This window comes from Diospyros lotus, chromosome 9, assembly GCF_014633365.1.
Source record: "Diospyros lotus cultivar Yz01 chromosome 9, ASM1463336v1, whole genome shotgun sequence".
Lineage (NCBI taxonomy): Eukaryota > Viridiplantae > Streptophyta > Magnoliopsida > Ericales > Ebenaceae > Diospyros > Diospyros lotus.
In genome coordinates, this window is record NC_068346.1 from 18,241,092 (window position 1) to 18,261,199 (window position 20,108).

Below are 20,108 nucleotides of genomic sequence, written 5' to 3' on the forward strand. Positions count from 1 at the left end.
GGGAACAGAAGCCCTTTATCCATTTCCTTGAATTTTCTCTCGAACTCTCGAATTTCTGAGATTAATTTTTTCATTCCTTTCGTCCATCTCTAAAACCCTCTATTTATAGGCAATGTTGAGCTTCTGAATGCTCATGGCTGGCCAAACCAACACCTCTAAGGCTTCTATCGGTCCCAGATCGACCCAAACACGCCAACATCAGTTCCCAAAACCCAGTTATAGGGCATCAAAATTTTGGCCAAGATACGACCAAAATTTTCGTAAAATCGACCACCATTGTAACGCCCCGCTTTCTCGGGCGCGCTATAAATTGGGACAATTCCGGGACAATAGTTTTTTTTTTTTTTTTCAAATACTAAAGCTAAACCACATCCTTCCTCGAATCCGTCCCAGAATTCCCATACATTAATGTCGAAAGAGAATCACTATACACATCAAATGCAGAAGCAAAGATCGAAACCTGATATCTTAACATTAATCATAAATAAATGCTTACATCTTCAACATTTCTCAAAACGTTCATAATCTAAAGTAGCAGAACTTAAATACAGGAGCTACGTAACATACATTCCATTCTTCATGCACTCTGATAAGTGCCATTTCATGCCTCAATTATCCTCGTATCTACTATAATCTTCACCTAGAACGTTTGAATATTCTAGGGGCAAAGCCCAAATTAGACGATGAATCATCTAAGTAAGGGTACATAATGTTATGTCAAGTGTGTATGAAATGTCTTACCTCATAGGTGTCAACTGCACCCCTCATGCTACCTACCATTTTAGCGGCCCCCTCTTTCGAAGCCGAGGTGTATGGGTGCACCCTTGGTAAAGTAGCGGTGCCAATTCGTACTCCCTACGACCTCAAATGCGAGTAATCAATGATATCAACGTGTATTCATGCATTTCATAGTCATGTCATGTATATAGTTTACGTGATGGATACATATCATCGCATGTCAATATGATGAAAACATTTTTGAGGAACATAAACCACTTACAAACTAAGCATTTTCCATAAAACTAACTTCAATTGGGGAGTACCACTTACCTTCTTAAGCTTATCGGGCTACCTCGATATTCGTGCCTTACCTCGTGCATCGCCTCGATTTGAGTGCCAACCTCAAAATTTGCACCAGTCACTTCAATTTAAACCTCAAAGCATCATAATCACCATAGGTATTTAAATAAATATTAAAACCTATTTTTTGATAATTTCTGGCATTTTCTTTAATTTTCTTTCTATTTCTTCCTAATTTTCCTCAATAAATCCAAACTAAATATTTCTAAAATATTTTCTCAAATATTCTTCAACGAAAATTCATAAAATAATATTCTTCAATTTTTGAAATTTTCTAAGAAATTTTACTTACCTTAACTTAGCATCTCTGACTTTCTCGGTATGCGTTCCATATTCTCAAAACACGCGCCTGAACCATTTTCTAGCCCAAAAACTCTGGGATATTAACAAAACATAATTTTCTATCTTTTGAATTTTTCTAGAATTTTTTTGATATTTTTTCCCCTTTTCTTTTTCCTTTTCTTTTTCTTTTATTTCTTCATCTTCTTCCTTGCTGCTCCCCGCGTCTTCTTCCTCCATGGCTGCGCGAACCAGCCATCCCAGCAGCCGCCTAGCCCAGCTTTGCCGCACGCCGCCACCCCGGCTGGCACCCCCGGTCACCTCCGATTTCTGCCATCACCTCCGGCCTCCCGCGCATAGCATCGGTGCTGTTGGTCGCAGCCCTGCTCGCTGAACCGCCATGGCCACCCCTGCAGCTTACACCTCCAGCTGGTCTTAGCCATTGCTGGCTGCAACCGCCGACGCCTCGCCTGACCCTGCAGTAGCTGCCCGCATGGCTTCATTCACCGCGGCCATCCTCCCTATGACGCACCAGCTAGCTGGAGCTCGCAGTCGTGTTGTCATGGTTGCCATTGCTGACCTTCAACGCCTCCAACAGCTTCGCTGCGGCTGCCTTCAGCCATCGCGGCTCCTTGAACTCTCTTCCATCTCTCTTATCTCTCGGCTTCTACTTCACGATCTCTTCCTCATTTTTGCTGCCATGGCCGATTCGTCCATCTCTCCCTTACTCTGCCACTCTGTAAATCTCTATTCCCTCAATTACTTGATTCTGCCAAGCTTTCCAATTCTTCTTCCTATTTATAACCAAGGAAGCTTGGCCACCACTCCAGCAAACTTGGCGTAAGAAACACTCAAATTGCTACCATTCCTCTCTGCAACTTGTCCACCAAGTTTGCTCGGCCACCACGCGCACACAGCCACGCCTACATATACATATATATAATTATATATTACACTTTTAATTAAAGAAATTTACATATTAAACCTCAAATTTCATCCCTATTACACTTGTAATTCCTTAATTGCAACTAGGCCCTTAAATCTCAAATTAATTTACATTACAATACCGAAAAACCACAATTAATAACTTTAATTTTACTCGATATAGATGATTTTGTCATTGCGTCCTCTCGGGACCTTTGTTTCTTCTCGAAACCATTGAAGGGTTGCTCATTACGCAAAATCGGAGCCCTCCTAGGGTTCCATTGATTTTTTGGGAGCCTCCTACGACGATTTAGTTTTACAGCCTAATTAGCAACTGTATTTTAGCTGTACCGAAAACTGTTCCTGATTCGATTTCTTTTGATACCATAAATCCTATCTCAGAACGCTCGTCGAGATCATATAATTTTTTTTTGACAATTTCACTCTAAGGCATTCCCTGTAGTCGATTTGGTACGTATAACTACTATCAAACCAATTTTTCGGTATTGAAATTACGTGACAAGCTCATACAAACATGAGGTATTACAACCATCAAAGCCGATGTCGACCTAGGCCTAGCCCTAGGGCCTCCTCGACCACTTTCCTTGAGTCCCTCATGGCCGAAAGTAGCGATCAAAGGTTAAAAATGTGGCGATGAACCAAGCAGTGTTCTCACTACAAGTTTGCAAAATTACACTTTGACCCTAACCTCTTTCCAATTTGCACTTAGGTCATTTCCTTGAAGCCCCTGAGTTTCCTAATAATTCCATTATAACCCACAAGTTCTAAGCCTTTCATTTCATCCCAGAAGATTCAGGAATAACGTCATTTTGATCTCCCTTAGGTAAAATTAAGAAATTGCACTAAGGACCGAATGTATGTTTTGACTGTAAAACCTTTTTGTTTCCTCTCAAAACCACTTAAGGGTTGTTCTACATACTAAATCAAAGTTCATCCAAATTCTGTTGACTTCTCGAAAGTCTCATACAATAATTCGATCTTTTAGCCTAAAACACCATTATATCGAAAATTATCTCTAACCCGACTTCTTTCGATGCCATAAATTTTGTCTCGAAATGCTCGTCAATACCATATCATTTTTCTTAGAAATCTCAGCTCCAGGGCACTCCCTACAGTAGATTCGGTCATTCATAATTATGAGAAATTATACTAAAATCCTTAAAACTTATGAAAATTTCATTTTCGCCCCAAGATAAATTACTCTTGAGTCCTTTGAAAATGCTTGGATATTACAGTGATCAAACTCACTAACTCGATAGATATACCAAGATAAGTGTGGTGTGATTGAGATGACACATTAGAACTCTTTCCAACATTGGAAACACTTTCCAATCAAGTGTATCCTGGGCAGGGGTTTTTACAATCAAAACCATTACTAATCGCATAAGACGTTCACCTTATGCCGGAGGTTAATGGATCTGATTAACAATCACCTACCTCCATATGTCACTGCACAAAGACTATAGGTTCTTAGAAATGACAAATCCCTAACATCGACATACAAGACAACTGTGTTGCCTCAAGTCTAAGGATCAATAACACAATTGAAACTAGTGGCAAATCATTGATCCTCTCAACCATGTGATATATCATGTACATTACATTCGGTAGATGTTCAACTAACTTCTACCCACATGTATACTATATCCATCTCATAGATTATGACATGTGATTCACCATCCTTTATCATTAATATCTTCTACTAATCAAAGGTAGAAACTCATATGACAGTTTGTAATAGATTACTCATAGCCCTCGTTTGAGAAATCTAAGGATCGAGAATTATATTAAGAAATCCTTAATTTGAAAGTCTTAGTCACACATTCTTTACACTTAAGAATGAGACTTCGACTAATGGCTCATTCAAATGATTGATTAGAGAGGTATGAATGAAGATACAACCTTAAAATATGAAAACATATTTTTATTATATTTGCAAGAATTACATCACTAGTCCCATAATTACAATTGCTAGATGCCATCTAAATCTAGCATTAAGGCACTAACACTAACACTCGAGGCTTTTGGGATGGCTAGCCCGGATAGGTCTTCAAGGGGGAACAATAGGGGGTCCCAAAAAGTCTCCGGGGAAAGGGGCCACAAGGTTTTCAGGGATCAAGGTCCTGCCTTATTCTGCAAGAACAAATGATATCAAAAAGACATGTGAGAAACCTCCCCACGCAGGCCATTTGATGCCTAAGTCAGATAATAGTTCAAGAAGAAAGAGAAGTATGCAAGTAAATATCCAATGTATGTATGTAGAATGTGTTTCGGTGTCTTGAAGAGGGTGTTTCGAATGGGGTTTAGAGAGAGAAAGAGTAAGGCTCAAATGATTCCAAAAGATCCGTTTACCTTGAAGGAGGCAAATATATATAAACGATAGGTGGGTCCCATAGTCAAGTCTTCATACTTTTTTGAGAAATGCATCAAGGAAACCAAAGGGCCTGGAGACATCTTGGGGGTGAAGAGCCCCAATAGTTGTCTCTAGGTGGTTTAGACAAGGGCTTCAAGGCCATCGGGTGGTTTTGGTCCGGGAGACTCGAAGGTGTCTCCGGACTTATGCAAAGAAGAAGATCAAACCAATTCGTGGGGACTTATTAGGGGACCCAGGAGACTACTTCCCTTTAGACTCTTTGAGGAGCTTGGATACATCAAGAAATTAATTTAGACTTAGGAATTTTAAGGCACCCCACAACAATAGCTCCCTACTCTTACGTTGGTCTGAAAGGCAAATGAAAGAGTATAAAAAGATGGGTACCTGATATGACTCATTGGGAAAAAGTCTTTGGGGGATTGGTGACACTTGGTCTGCCAAGGACTTCGATTATAAATATGAGGTGGTCCCCCATGGGCCACATTTCCCTCGAATAGCCAGAGTCATCCCAAGTTCCTGAAAACTCTTAATCGTCCTGAAGACTCTTTGCTGCTTTTGGCCCAAAGATTTTGCTTCTCTGGAAGACTCTTGCTCGCTAAAAAGCTAACTCCTTGAGCTAAATCGCATCTTTGTAACCTCCCATCGAAATTACTATCTCCCATGTAACACCCCACTTCCTCAGGCATGTTATAATTTAGGAAATTTTGATTATATTTTTTTTTTAATAACTCATCATGATATAATTTCAAAATTTCCCTACTACTTGCCTATCATTAGCTTACTTACTCTGTATATGTTAGGTTAAGTAATCATCAATAGCGGAAGCAAGAATCGAACCTCAACATATCTCAAACATTAATAATATTACATGATCGCCTCAACGAAATTAGTAACACAAGATTATTCGATAATAGTACTTAAGTCCTTCAACATAACATGAAACATGACATAAGTTTTTTTTTTCCCAACATAACTTGAAAACATAACATATCTTAACTTAAAAAAACATGACATAGCATGACTAATACATGATCGGGTCCTTATACAGGAACTAAATGAAGAAATTAACTTCATAATGCCTTACGTCTTTACAATTCATCCGCTTCTATGTCTTCGCTGCAAACCTCATCTGGAACGTTTGAATGTTCTAGGGGCAAGGCCCACATTAGATGATGAATCATCTAAGTAAGAGTACATCATAATGCATATGTATGAATGCAATGCACATTATATCGTAACTTTCATGTTTGGGTCGACTGCACCTTAAGATTACCCGTCATTTTTACAATCTCCTTGTCAGACTTGAGTGTATGGGTGCATCCTTGGCAAAAGTAACTGCACTAGTACCTAATTCCAAACCCATGCAACGTACGACCGTGAATCTCATCATGCTCATATGCATACTTTGTCATCAATACATGTAAATGCAATCCACATGACATGTTCACATCAAGACATGACAACATGATGAAAATATTTACATAAAATCAGGTTTTGGCAGAACCATTTACAAGCTATTTTCATAAAATAAATCCAGTTAAATAGTACCACTTACTTTGCAAAAATATAATTTTACTCCTAGCGTAATTTTGTCTCAAAATTTGCGTCAGACTTCTAATCGTACTCAATTATGAACCTTAGCGTACCCTAGGCATCATAATTATTTAAGAAAATCAGATTTCTAATTTTCTCTAATTTCTCTCATTTCCTCCTATTATTTCCTCAAGATTATGAAATAAATACTTCCTCATAAAATTTTCTCAATTTTTCTTCTCAATAATTCCTAAAGCAATATTCCTAAGCCCTAGAAATTTCCTCATAATTTTTAGAATCCATGTTCTATTTATTTCTCATTTTCTCTTTGATTTTCAAGCATCTATTGTCTCAAAAACCCATAATAAATACCAATCATGCATTTAGATAGCTTACAAGTGGGACTTAGGATTCCAATGCACCCTTTTAGGATGCAATTTTTAAAGGAGGAAATGCTGGTGTTGACCTAATTGCATCCAAATGACTGGGCTGTGCTAGGGGGATTTCTTGTTTTGTGTAAGTAGTGTGGGATAAAACCCACCACGTCCTTATTGTGTTGCTTTTATCAAGCCCGAATCTAAGAGGAGAGAGGGAATTTATTTCCCTCCAAAGGACGCCTATTAGGGTTAAATTGTTTAGGGGCAAACCTCAAAAGATAGATGATTTTGAAACTAGGTGGCAAGTTGTAACGCCCCACTTTTTCAAATACAAAACAACGAGAAACATAAGAAGACATTACCTACGGGCGTTATGAAAACCCTTACCAACAGAAGTATTGGATCGAATCTGCAAGCTTAATCAAAGCTAAATAAAGGGGTTTCCACTATATTCCTTTATATGTACAGGAAACACGTAGAACTTTTAATAAACCCAAAAAAAACACAACTTACTACTTGTAGTTACAACTGTAACACACGCCCAAACTAGCGAATAAATCCTAATTATGGAAGCCTCCCTGTATAACATTCAAAGTGCATCAATTGAGATATTACCCATGCTCGTATATCAAAGCTACAACCATCGGTTACTCACACGCTTATTACAAGCTCGAGCATCCTTATTATAATACACTACTCGGATTACATAGGTACAAAATGAAATAAAAACTCAGATCTAGCCAAGCATCACGTCCTTGCCCACGTTCGAATAGGAGCCTGCAACACCTGATTCTTTGACAAAGCTGGGACGTTGAATGTCCTAGGGGTATGAAACACCCAAGTTAGATAATAACATCTAAGTGAGATGGTTTCACGAAAGAAGTAGATCATGTATGAAATGCAAGTATGCAAAGTGAAACCCCCTTTGTGGAAGCCATGCCAGGGTGTTGCAATCACCCCCGCACACGCTATGCTCACCTCAAACACGCATATGTGACTTCGCGAGTCACTCATGGCGGCCACTAGCTTGCCATAAACAACCACATGTCATGAAATGATGAAACAAGTAAAGTAACATGCTAATCAAAGAGAGCAAGTGAGTATGTCCACATTCAACACAAATGGTTCAAGTAATGATCAATATGAAGTACAAATAATGCAAGAAACCACTCACCTCGATCATTTCCCCTCGATAACACTGTTTATAGCCCGATTTCGAGCACCAAGGGTTGTTCTGTAGAAATCACATATTTTGGTGAATCAAACCTTAAATATTTCTACTCAGAGTTGTAGGTAATTAAAATAGAAGAACAACGGTGAAAATTCTAGGCCAATCGAAGGTCGGATGAGCCCTCACGAGCCCCCGGAAGGGTGGCCACGCGCTGCCCCTTCTCTATTTTGCAACCCAAAATTAAAACGGCCATATCTTACTCATTTTAACTCCGATTTGCTCTCCGTTTGAGCCTACGGACTCCCCTTTCAATGTATTACAATCCTATGGAAAGAAAAGTGACTTAAATTTTAGGCTTCTTCCCCGTTTTTGGTGTTTTCCAATCTGGTCTCCCTACTTAGCTTCTTTACTTTCTTCCTTTGGATTCCTCTTGCTTTTCTCTTCTATTTCCTTCTACGTGGACCACTCTTCTACCCTTTTTTATAGCCTCATCATCTTCAAGCTCATGGTTGCACCTTATCTCTTTTGGGTTGGCATTTTCTTCCTAGTCATTATTGCCATCTTTGAAAAAGACTCTCCTTTGATACTTTCTTCCATTGTAAGTCTTTTCTCTCCCAATCCACTCCTTCCATTTGCCCTTACGTGCCTTCCCATATTATCCTTACTTTTAATGAGCCAATAGCATGCTTCCAACTTCATTTACTTGTGAATTAAGGATAAAGGTAATCATGGTTTAAGACTTTGAATTAAAATCAACCAATACCATTCTTCCACCTTAAGGCTTCTTCAATAAGCCTTCACTATGTCGATAAGTCTTCCAAATTAAGTCTTCCAAGTCAAGTCTTCCAAATTATGTCATTCCAAGACTTTTGGGTAAAAATCCATCATTACAACCTTTGAATATTTTATCTTCCTATTCAAGCTTTTCCTTTCTTCCAATCTTAAACTTCCAAATACTCATTCACGTGGCTTTAGGATAAGCTCTATCATTCTCTTCTTTTGCAAGCCAAATACAAATCTTCCAAGTTTCAAGATCACACTTAGTCTTTAAGTTATCTACTTTTCTTCCCTAGTAATGATGGCTTATCTTTGAAATTCTTTCCACTTGATTCTTCCTTCCTTTAGAAGCCTTTCATTCTTCCAATCTCATGCCTCCAATTGCTCCTAACGTGGCCTCCAAGACAACCCTTCTTATCCATTTGCTTTGGTGAGCCAATAGAATTCTTCCAAGTTTTCTTCACTTCGACTTTAAGGGTGAAAGTAAGTATTATCATCATAAACTTTAGGACTTTTAAGTTAACCCTCCAATCCAATTTCTCCAACTCAAACCTTCATAAATAAGCATTTATCATTGCAATATTCTTATTGTTGGAGAAGTTATCCTTTGATATTTGCATTTAGGTCCTAAACCATTTTCCATTTACACTTAAATTCAAAACTTCCATTTAAAACACTTTATTGCATCATCCAACCTTTACATAAAATTTTGGGGTATTACACAAGTGGTCACGTTGCTACCAAGATGTTGGAGATCAACGCGATATTGGTGCACTGAGGAAATGAGGAGCGCAAGGTGCAATTGGTCGGACATTGATTCCTTGGTGAAGGACCACTAGGATGAGATCAATAAATTGGCCTAAGGGGGTCCAGTAGTTTTATCTTATTTAATAAATGACACAAGCCTTATTAAGGAAAAATGGATGGTTGTTGAAAAAGGCGATGATGCTGGTCCTTCGGAACCAATTGAGTCCCAGGTGGCCATGTCCCCGTTATTGCCCTTATTAGAATATAGTGAAGGAGAAAGTGAGGAAGATTAGGATGATGAAGAGGTGGATATCACAGGGGATGAGGATGCGGTTGGAGAATAGGAAGATGAAAGGTGTGAAGGAAAGACAGACCTTGAGGGTGTAATGACTCGCCCTTTTCGCTTGCCGTTATTCTTGGGATTTCTTTTTTTTTTCTTTTTCATCATAAATTCCTTAATATAAAAACCCATAAATACATTCAAGATTCCAAATGAAAGCTAAGGAAAGGTAACATAAATTGGAAGCAATTTGAAGTGGAAAGGAAGGGGAAGAGAAAATGGCAGCAAGCAGCGGTGGTGGTGCACAGTGGCGCGCGGTGGTGGCTGACGGCCGACAGTGGGGAGCGAAGTGGTAGCAGTCGATGGCAGCAGTTGCGTGGTGGTCGAAGGCGGCCGGCCAGTGGCCGGAGGTAGGCAAGTGGTGGCTGGCGGTAATGCGTGCATTGGAGGAAGAAGGATAAGGGAGAAGAAGAGAAGAAAAAGAAAGAAAAAGAAAAAGAAAAGGAAAGGAAAAAAAAAAGAAAAGGAAAGGAAAAAAAAAGAAAGAAAAAAGAAAAAAGAGAAAAGAGAAAAAATAGGGAAAAGCTTATGAAAAATTTTAAAAAATTCTAGGAATTAATTTGGATTTAGAGGAGCATGCTCGAAGCTAGGAAATTGTCTGGGCACACATTTCGAGGTTAGAGCACGCATACCAAAGAAGGCTGAGAGGCTAAGTTAAGAATACGTTGAGGTTTTAAATTGAGTACATTAGAAGCCTGGCACGAGAATCAAAATATTCTGAGATACGTTTGAGGTGAGTGTTCTTACCTAAGGGTTATTTTTCAAAATAATACAAAAATACATTATTTGTCATATTGTCACGTGTTGAGATGCATAATACATTTAGAAATGCATTCATATGATGTGTTGTGATGCATATGTACTGTAACACCCGAGAATAATCTTGAGGATAAAAATGATATTTGATGAAGGGCATAATTGGAATTTTGGGAAAAATAAGACTATAGGGCACACTAACACAGCTTTGGACGACCGAATTAATCAGAGGGAGTACCTCGGACCCTAGATAGCCAAGGAAAATGGTATAGTATCGACGAGCAATTAAAATTATGATTTTTAGTGATAAAAAAAATGAGATCGGGAACAGTTTTCGGTACAGCAAAAATACAGCTGCCAATTAGGTCGTATTACCGAATTGCTGTAAACGACATCCAAAAAGTCAACGGAGAGTGTCAAGGACTAGTATTTGATGTATAGAACAACCCTTAAGAGGTTTCAGGTTGAATCGAGTGGATTTGAGGTCAAATAAATCAGTCAGGCCTAAGTGTAATTTTCTAAAAATGCCCGAGGGAGGTCAAAACGGTAAATTTTTGAAAACTTCAAGGGAGAAATGAGAAGTTCTAATCTTGAGGGTCTTAGAGAGGGTGTTAGAAAGATCGGGGGCTTGAGGATAAGGACCAAAATGCAAAGGAAAAATTTCAAGGGGCTAAAGTGCAATTTTTAGAAAATTGCTCTGGCATGGCAGATTGGCCGCGATTTGTGGCCGGAAAATCCGGCCATTTGACAGCCTAGGACCATCAGGGAATGGTCTAGGCTAGTCTAGGAAGCGTGTGGGGAAAGGTTTGGCCGGAGATCGGCCACGTGAGGGTCGGATTTGGCTATAAATAGCCAAGGGTTTCGGCCGAATTGAAGCACCAAATCGCTCAAGTTTGAGAGCGAATCAAAGAAAGCCAATAAGGGGCTTTTGATCCTTGAGGGGAGAGGAGCTTTTCTGGAAATTTTCGTGAATTTTGGAAGTGGTTTGAAGGTGCTTTGGAGCAGATCGGAAAAGGGAGGCGGTCGGTCATACCGCACCTGAAACGGCCCGATCGAGGGCCTTGCCGGAGGTCTTTTGGTCTGAAAATGGTAGCATCGGGATCGACTTGAAGTAAGCTTCCAGGAGGTGTGATCAGCACCAAATTCCGGTTGCCGGCCGGCGACCATCTCGCCGGAGAAGAAAGGGCGCGTGCTGTGCACGCGCGGCTGCCACGCTCCAGCGCGTGAGGGCGTGTGAGGCTTCAGGTAATTTCGAAATTTTTTAATTTATTTTAAGAAAAATAAATTATGAATTATGATGCAAGAAAATTTGGAAAAATGTTGGAGAAAATAGTCATTTTGTAATTTTCAAAGTAAATAAGGCTTATAAAAAATAGGAAGAGGTATTGGAAAATCCTTAGAAAATTTTGGGAGTTAGAAATTAATTATTTATGAATTGTTATGAAGAGAAATCAAGGAAAAATCTTAAGTAGGCATTTATCAGAATTTTTGAGGAAAATATAGAGGAAATAGGAAGAAATTATGAAAAATTTGGAAAAAAAATAGATATTGATATGGAATTGAACAAATGTGATGATTAGGGTGCCTTGAGGGTTGAGACGAAGTGACTCGTGCGAAGATCGAAGAAGGCATGCAAATCGAGGCGTACCGAAATATCGCCAAAGGTGAGTGTTCTCCCCCAACTTTGTTTTGACTTGTGAGTAGTTCTATCGAAAAACTCGTTTATGGTATATGAATGGTTATTGTGAGTGTTCGCCCCCAACTTTGTTTTGACTTGTGAGTAGTTCTATCGAAAAACTCGTTTGTGGTTTATGAATGGTTATTGTGAGTGTTCTCCCCCAACTTTGTTTTGACTTGTGAGTAGTTCTATCGAAAAACTCGTTTATGGTATATGAATGGTTATTGTGAGTGTTCGCCCCCAACTTTGTTTTGACTTGTGAGTAGTTCTATCGAAAAACTCGTTTGTGGTTTATGAATGGTTATTGTGAGTGTTCTCCCCCAACTTTGTTTTGACTTGTGAGTAGTTCTATCGAAAAACTCGTTTGTGGTTTATGAATGGTTATTGTGAGTGTTCACCCCCAACTCTGTTTGGAATTGTGAGTGGTTCTACCCAAAAAGACTTTAAGTGACATGTGAATGGTTTACTGTGAATGTTCATCCCTATGGCTTGGTTTATTATGGTTGTCCAAACAATTATTTACACATGCATTGAATTTCGTACGGTAAATTGCATACATTGAGATGTTGATTTTATGTATGTTATGATTTTTCGGCATTGGCTTGTTTTGTGTCGTCCATGTGGGACGTGGGTTGGTAATTTGTGACGTAGCCCAGAGTGACGGCACTCGGGATGCGTACCTAGGATTAATGCTAGGTGACCCACTTGGGACGGGGCTGAGACGGACTTCACCCTACGGGACCCAAGTGGCGGGGCTGAGAGTGGACACCACCCCGGTTGTTGGCTCAAGTGGCGGGGCTGCGAGTGGACACCACCCCAGGTTCCTTTGAGCAATAACATTAATGCCGAGGTGACGTCGATTCCGAGGATAGTGCTGATGTGGCACTCTTGGGGCTAGGGTTGCGTTGGGTTTTGGAATGCTTTTGAGTTGGAGCGTAAAACCTAACAATGACAATGGGGTGATTCCCGGGTTCATATGTCGAGGTTGTCCCTCTTAAGCATGATTGTTTTGCCAATGAGCCGAAGTGGTTGTGTCGCCTTTAGAGAGATTGCATTTTCCCCGATTAGGGTTAAGTGCTATGTGGGATTCTCTTAGGTTGGTGCATGTTGGGATTTATCGATTTTGTATATGATTTTTCATATCTGCATGAAAACGTTTTTGAACTCTCACTTAGATGATTCAGCATCTAATTTGGACTATGTCCCTGGAATATTCAAACGTTCCAGGTGAAAGCAGTGGCGCCAAGGGAAAGAATATCATCGAGATGTAGCGGCTATGTTTAGTTTTCGTAGGTTTTGTCCATGATTACGATGTTCAGAGGTTATGTAATATTTTGATATTTTCATGTGAAACATCGATCTGGTTATTGTAAAGGAATTGTCGGTTATATATCATTGAGGTTTCGATCTTGCTTCCGCTGATGTGATTGTTGATACCTGTCTTAGTTTATTATTAAATTTTGATATGCTAAGAAGGTACGATCGGGATTGACGGGAAATGATTGTGATGAAGGTATATGTATTGAGAGACTTATGTTGTGTGTTCGATGTTGAAAAAAAAAAAAATATTCCCGAAATCTCGAGTTAACGCTCGTTGTGGGAAAACGGGGCGTTACATGTACATTCATAATATCTCTTTGGCATGTATCGCATGTGGAATGATGATATCATTAATCTATCACGAATGTTGTAAGCACATCCCACCCTTGGAAGTAAGGTCGCATAAATGATAATATCGCTAATATATGACGAATGTTGTAAGTACATCCTGCCCTTACAAGTAGGGTCGCAAAATGATAATTAGTATGAAAGGAAGGATGATGCATTTTACACTTGCATGTCACGCATGAAATTTCATTAAATAAAATCCCACTTAAATGATTCAGCATCTAATTTGGGCTATTCTCCTGAAATATTCAAACGTTCTAGATGAAGACTGTAACAGAAACGAGGATGAAAGAAGCATGTAATGGTACTTCACAAAAGTACATGATATATTGGCTATATGTATATGCAGCCTATGTATTTAAGTTCTGCTACTTTGAATTCTGAACGTTTTGAAGGATGATGATGTATAACCTTATTTATGGTTAATGTTAAAGTTAATGTTTGATTCTTAGCTTCTACATTTGATGCCTTTGGTGATTTTCATTCGAGATAGATAAATGAAAATTATGAAATAGATATGGTGATTGATATGGTTTAGCATAAGTTTTGAAAAAAAAAAAGTATTATTCCAGTATTGTCCTAAGTTATAACACGACCGAGAAAGCAGAGTGTTACACTTGCAATGGCAATGACCTTCCTCTTAACACTTTGCATATAAAACCAAGCATTAGATCTTGAATAATATTTCGACCTAAACATCAAAGCCAAAAGATGTCTGCCCAAACTAAGTGTCGTTCTGCTGCATCTAAAGCCTCCGATATGTGCCACATGAACTCTCATTCTTTGGTGACAGTTTTTCAAACCAATCGATTGTTTCTATCGAATATCTGAAAATCTCTTACGGTTTAAGGCAAACTTTCGGCATCTTTAGAAAAATGGTCAACTTATTTAAAAATTCAATCTACAAATTTTGCAGCTTATCAACTATTTTATCAAACAAGTCAATAGTTTTGAGAAACTTTTGACATGTTTCAGTAACAATAGACATTTTTTGAACTTACACAAAAATTACAAAGAATGTGAAAATGCCCTGTTGACAGTTCAAAAGAATGGTTGACTGTTTTTGCTCTAAGACTAAAAATAATCGACTCTTTTAACAAAAATGTCGATAGTTTTTACTTGATTCATTAGCTTATTTTACAAGACACAAAACGATCAACAAGTTCTCCAGCATGGTCAACATATTTGCTTTGTGCTTTAAACGTGTATGATTTTGAATGAATTTTAATTCACGTATTTAAAGTTCGTTTAATTTCAAAATAAATATTCTTTAATAACATACTATTGACTTCCAAATTAAAAAATTTATGCCACAAAGAATTTTTTGCATATATTGAAAGCACAATGAGAATAAATCTATCATTTGGCATTATTTTTCATTTTCAATTGCTATAGATATAAAATATATTTTATTTTCAAATTTTAAAAATATAATTTTTTTTATTATCAAAACATTATAAAAAACAAAACAATAATATAAGGTTAAGAAACATTTAAGAAACCCATTACCAGAGAAGCTCATCACATATTCTTAACAATTTAAGAATGAAATCTCAAATAAAAAATTTAAAAACTCATGCATACAAATTTGGAGAGTAATGAATAAAAATAACTTTGTTTTTAATACATACAAAAATTCATCAAATGTTTAACCTGCTAAACGTCATCTAAATCTAGCATTAAAATACATCACTAACAAGTTTTTCCAGGATATAAATGTCTTACATCTCATATTACTATTAAAATTTAAAATATAGAATAATGAAAAATAAAAAGAGACATATACAAAGTAATGTTAAAGAAATAAACAAAGGGCGACGCCGCCGGCTACGCACTTCCCCGGCAATCAGAGCCAAAGCTTCGGACTCGGTGGGAAGGGCGGGGATAGCTCCTTTCTTGGTGGCTGTGATGGCTCCGCACGCATTCGCAAATTTAAGCACTTCCCTCAACTTTCCTTCATTCTGCAATTAGTAACAGTTCTTAGTCTCTACTCTGTTATTAACATAATAAGTAATGAAATGAAAATAAATGAAAAATGATTACCAATTTTTCTGCCTTCTGAAAAATTATTTTTGTATTCCAATAATAAAAAATGTTTTTATTGATAGAAGGACAAAATCGTAATTTTGTCTTGTAGGTCTACCCAATCCGCTAATTTGATTCACACCAAACCTGCAATCCTCCCACAGTATTACCTCAAGGACAGATCGATCGTAGACAATTTTGCACAGTAGAGCTCCGACGAACGAGTCGCCGGCACCGGTTGTGTCCACTACTTTGACATGGAATGCGTCCACAGCTCCCTGGAAGTTCTATTTACACCGCGAAGGGAAACTATTTTAGGATCTATCCAACATTATTGGAGGTAAAGATGAGTGAAGAAGAGAGCAAATTCACTTGAGATGTGACCTTAGTGTAATATCTACAACCCTTTTCGCCGAGCGTGACGAGGAGGAGCTTTAGATTGGGGTGCCAGAGAGACATGGCTGCTTCGTCGTCAATCTCATTAGACTCTGTGAGGAACTCGAGCTCGACGTCGTTAACCTTGATCACCTCTGCCTGGTCCCAAATGCTGAGGATTCGCTTACGTGCCTCCTCAGGCGACGGCCACAACGGTAACCGGAGATTGGGGTCGTAGGAGAGCAAGGCGCCGGATTCCCTTGCCACCTGCATTGCCTTCAAATGGGCCGATCTGCATGGCTCCGCGATCAAGCTTATTGACCCATAGTGAAATATTTTAGCCTGCATGTATCAGGTAATTAACTTGAATTATTAAAATACAACAAATAAAAACACAAATAAATAAAATTCTCCACATTACAAAATTAGAGAACAAACAAGAAGTTGGATGAATAATAATAATAATAATAATAAATAAATAAATAAATAAAGACACCCTGCATATTAATTTATTTGTAATTAATGTATATTAATTGTTTGTACTTTGGTATTTTAGAACTTAGGGTTCTATTTGTTGTATTTTATTAAATAATTTATATGTAGTTAATGGATTTAGAACATACTTTGTATGCATAGAAAACAAATTTAAAAAAAAAAAGAAGCAAACTACCCTTCTAAAATTGTAATCCATACAGGCAGGAGCGTATAATAGATCATTATAGATTGTAAATAGTACGGATCGGATTTGATCGAGGTTGAGCTCTTCCGGCGTCAGAAGCATGTCGGCGCTAGGGTTCCGGTAGAACATGAACTCGCGGTCGCCGTCGGCAAGGAGCGTGACGAAGGCCAGCGCAGTACGCGCGCCCTTGTCGAAGAGGATTCCGTCGCCGCTCACGCCGTTCTCCTTCAAGATCCCGGCGAGCATTTGCCCGAACTCGTCGTCACCGAGCTTCCCGACGAAAGCTGCCCGGCCACCGAGCCTGGCGACGGCCACGGCCACGTTGGCCGGCGCTCCTCCAGGCGCCTTGAGGAAGCCTGGGGCTTCCGCTAGTGACACCCCCGACACCGTCGGCACGAAGTCGATCAGCATCTCGCCGAAGCTGACAATCATCCTTGCCGATCCAGCCGGCGAGACAGCTCCATTCTTTGCCGCCATTGTAGATACGAGAGAGAGAGAGAGAGAGACGGATGTAGAGAGAAGGCTGGTTTAGGTTGAGAAGTTAAAGAGTGCATCTGATACGAATTAACAAGGCAAACGCAAGTATCAGATACGAATTGTTTTTAATTTTTTTTGGATAATTATTTATATTATTATATGTTTCAGGAGTTATATTATATTATAATATTTTATTTTTGAATTATTTAATTGTACAGTCAATAAAAAAGAAATGCAGGGTAAAAGAGACAATTTGCTATCTGGGCCACCCACCCATTTGGTTTGCTAATTTCTAAACAGAAAATTCTATCCCCAGCCCGTTAAATTATTCTTCACAACCTACCTCATGTAAAATTCTATTGTAATTTTAAAATTTCCATTTTAGCCTCGCCCACTACCTCCTCCAACCACCCCGACCGTCACCTCACTTTTCTCTTTTTCTCACACACCATATACACACAAACATATATAGAGAGAGAGAAAGTGAGTCGGCTGCCATGACCGACCCCCACACACACATACACCATACACACACACACACACACACACATACACACACACACACATGCGCGCATGGCCGCGGCTATGGAAGCCGAATAGAGAGAGAGAGAGTGGGTCAGCCATGGCCGACCCCCCCCACACATTTATATATATATATACACACACACATACACACACACACACACACACACACACACACATGGCCGCGGCCATGGAAACCCCTGCACCTCGAGCTAGGCAGGTTTTAGAATCTTCCGTACCTCACGGTGCGGAGGTTTGAGTCCATGGCCGCGACCATGCGTGTGTGTGTGTGTATATATATGTGTGTGTGTGAGTGTGTGTGTATATATATATATAAATGTGTGTGTGTGGGTCGGCCACTTTTTCTCTCTATTCGACTTCCATGGCTGTAGCTGCCATGGCCGCAACCATGCGTGTGTGTGTATATATATATATATATATATAAATGTGTGTGGGGAGGTCGGCCATGGCCGACCCACTCACTCTCTCTCTCTCTCTCTCTTTCTATTTGGCTTTCATGGCCGTGGCCATGAAATCGTGTGTGTGTGTATATATATGTGTGTGTGTGAGTATGTATATATATATATATAAATATATATATGGTCTATGTGTGTGTGTGTGTGGGGATCGGTCATGGCAGCCGACCCACTCTCTCTCTCCCTCTCTATGTGTTTGTGTGTATATGGTGTGGGAGAAAAAGAGAGAGGTGATGCTGCGGTCGGGATGGTTGGAGGAGGTAGTGGGCGGGGTTAAAATGGGAATTTTAAAATTAAGATAGAATTTTGCATGAGATGGGCTGTGAAGAGTAATTTGACGGGCTGGGGATAGAATTTCCCTTTCTAATATCATTAGGAAAGTAAATAGGGTCTTAGTTAAGTTTATTTTATATGTTTATGTTAATAATATCTTATTTTTATACTATTTTAATTTTAAATGGGATTAAAAGTTGACATCTATTTACATTACTATCATCCATTTTTTTAGATTAAATAAAATTATTCTAAAATCATTTATACAAATGTATCATTTAACAAAATCATAGATTTCAAAGTAAGAAAAAAATAAAATAAGTGATAACAATAACCAAGCCCTAACCCTAATTGATACAATAACAAACACTAAATGTGTGTTTGATAACAAAGAAAATACATGAAAAATGTCACATTTAAGGAATTGAATTCCATCTTTGGTGTTTGACACACTATATTTTTTATGAAATTGAATTCTATGGTACAACCATTAAAGAATGTTTTTACCTTTTTTCTATGAAAAATTCCATCTAAGGGGAGATAATTTTTGTTTTCCATGCAAGTTATAAAATATTTTCCTTTTTAGCTAAATACTATCAAATACACCCTAATTGTAAACTGTCATTGTCGCTGCCACCACTAGTCATCGATTGTTGTCATTGTAGCTGTCTTCTTTTGTTGTAAGGCAAGATCTCCTAATCAAGCAATTTTAGATCTAGCAACATCCTTGATGACACCTTAGGTTACGCTTTAGTTCACAAATGAGAGAAACTTGTTGAACAAAGAGACATTACAAAAAAAAAAAAGAAAAAAATTATTTTTAGAAATAGAATTTATTTTGTCTCTAATAGAGACAGATTTTGAGATGTAAAAAAAAAAAAAAAAAAAAAGCTTTAGAGACAACAAATTTTGTCTCTAAATCAGATACAAAATTAGAGATAAAAAAATTTCGACTTTTAATCAAAGACAAAAATTTTCCTTCTCTAAAACTTTTCTTTCGTTAGAAATGGAATCAAAGACAGAATTTTTTCATCTCTGAATATTGCACGCCTTCAATTTGATTTTGTTTTTGTCAGAGATAGAATCAGAGATAAAATTTTTCCATCTTTAAGTTCAGAGACAAGAATATTTTTGTCTCTCATTGTTATTTCTATCAAGGACAAAAATTTTTGTCTTTTTTTAAAGACAAAAAATTCTATTTCTAATTTGAACAGAGACAGAATGTACACTACAAGAAAAATCAAGTTTAGAGATAAAAAAAAAAAAATTCATATCTGAACCCATAAAATTCCATCTATAATGGTTTAGAGACAAAATTAGAGATAGAAAAAATTACATCTCTAAAAATATTGTCATTAACCAATTAGAGATGAAATTTTTGTTCCGTTTCTAATTAGAGATAGAGTTTTTTTCATCTCAAAAAATAAAAATCCATCTCTAATTTGGTTCTAAAATTGGTGACATAACCAAATTAGAGATGGAAAATTTTGCTTTTAGAGACAGAATGTTGTTTCCATCTCTAAACTCCAAGCTGAATTTTCGAGACGGAATCTGTT

The 20,108-nt window shown here is 38.2% G+C and overlaps 1 protein-coding gene across 2 annotated transcripts; it reads right to left on the minus strand.

Annotated features, from left to right (window-relative positions):
• Positions 1 to 15,320: 15,320 nt before the first annotated feature.
• On the minus strand, positions 15,321 to 17,320 carry LOC127810368 (probable fructokinase-4). Of its 2 annotated transcripts, none has more exons than XM_052349808.1 (4): positions 16,862 to 17,320; positions 16,135 to 16,467; positions 15,921 to 16,028; positions 15,321 to 15,686 (listed from the first exon to the last, which is right to left on the minus strand). In XM_052349808.1, the coding sequence occupies exons 1-4, from the start codon at positions 17,279 to 17,281 to the stop codon at positions 15,465 to 15,467; spliced, it is 1,083 nt and encodes a 360-aa protein (XP_052205768.1). In that variant the 5' UTR covers positions 17,282 to 17,320; the 3' UTR covers positions 15,321 to 15,464. The 2 variants fall into 2 exon arrangements, with proteins under 2 accessions (XP_052205768.1, XP_052205767.1); XM_052349807.1 differs by having other exon boundaries at positions 15,324 to 15,686; positions 15,921 to 16,037.
• Between the last annotated feature and the right edge of the window lie 2,788 nt (positions 17,321 to 20,108).

Bases quoted from the DNA above. Each gene is read 5' to 3' on its own strand.
- LOC127810368 (XM_052349807.1), bottom strand. From the start codon at position 17,281: ATGGCGGCAAAGAATGGAGCTGTCTCGCCGGCTGGATCGGCAAGGATG. The intron at 16,468-16,861 runs GTACTATTTACA...TGATACATGCAG, and splicing joins ACCTCGATCAAATCCGATCC to GCTAAAATATTTCACTATGG. The intron at 15,687-15,920 runs GTAATACTGTGG...TACTAATTGCAG, and splicing joins ACGATCGATCTGTCCTTGAG to AATGAAGGAAAGTTGAGGGA.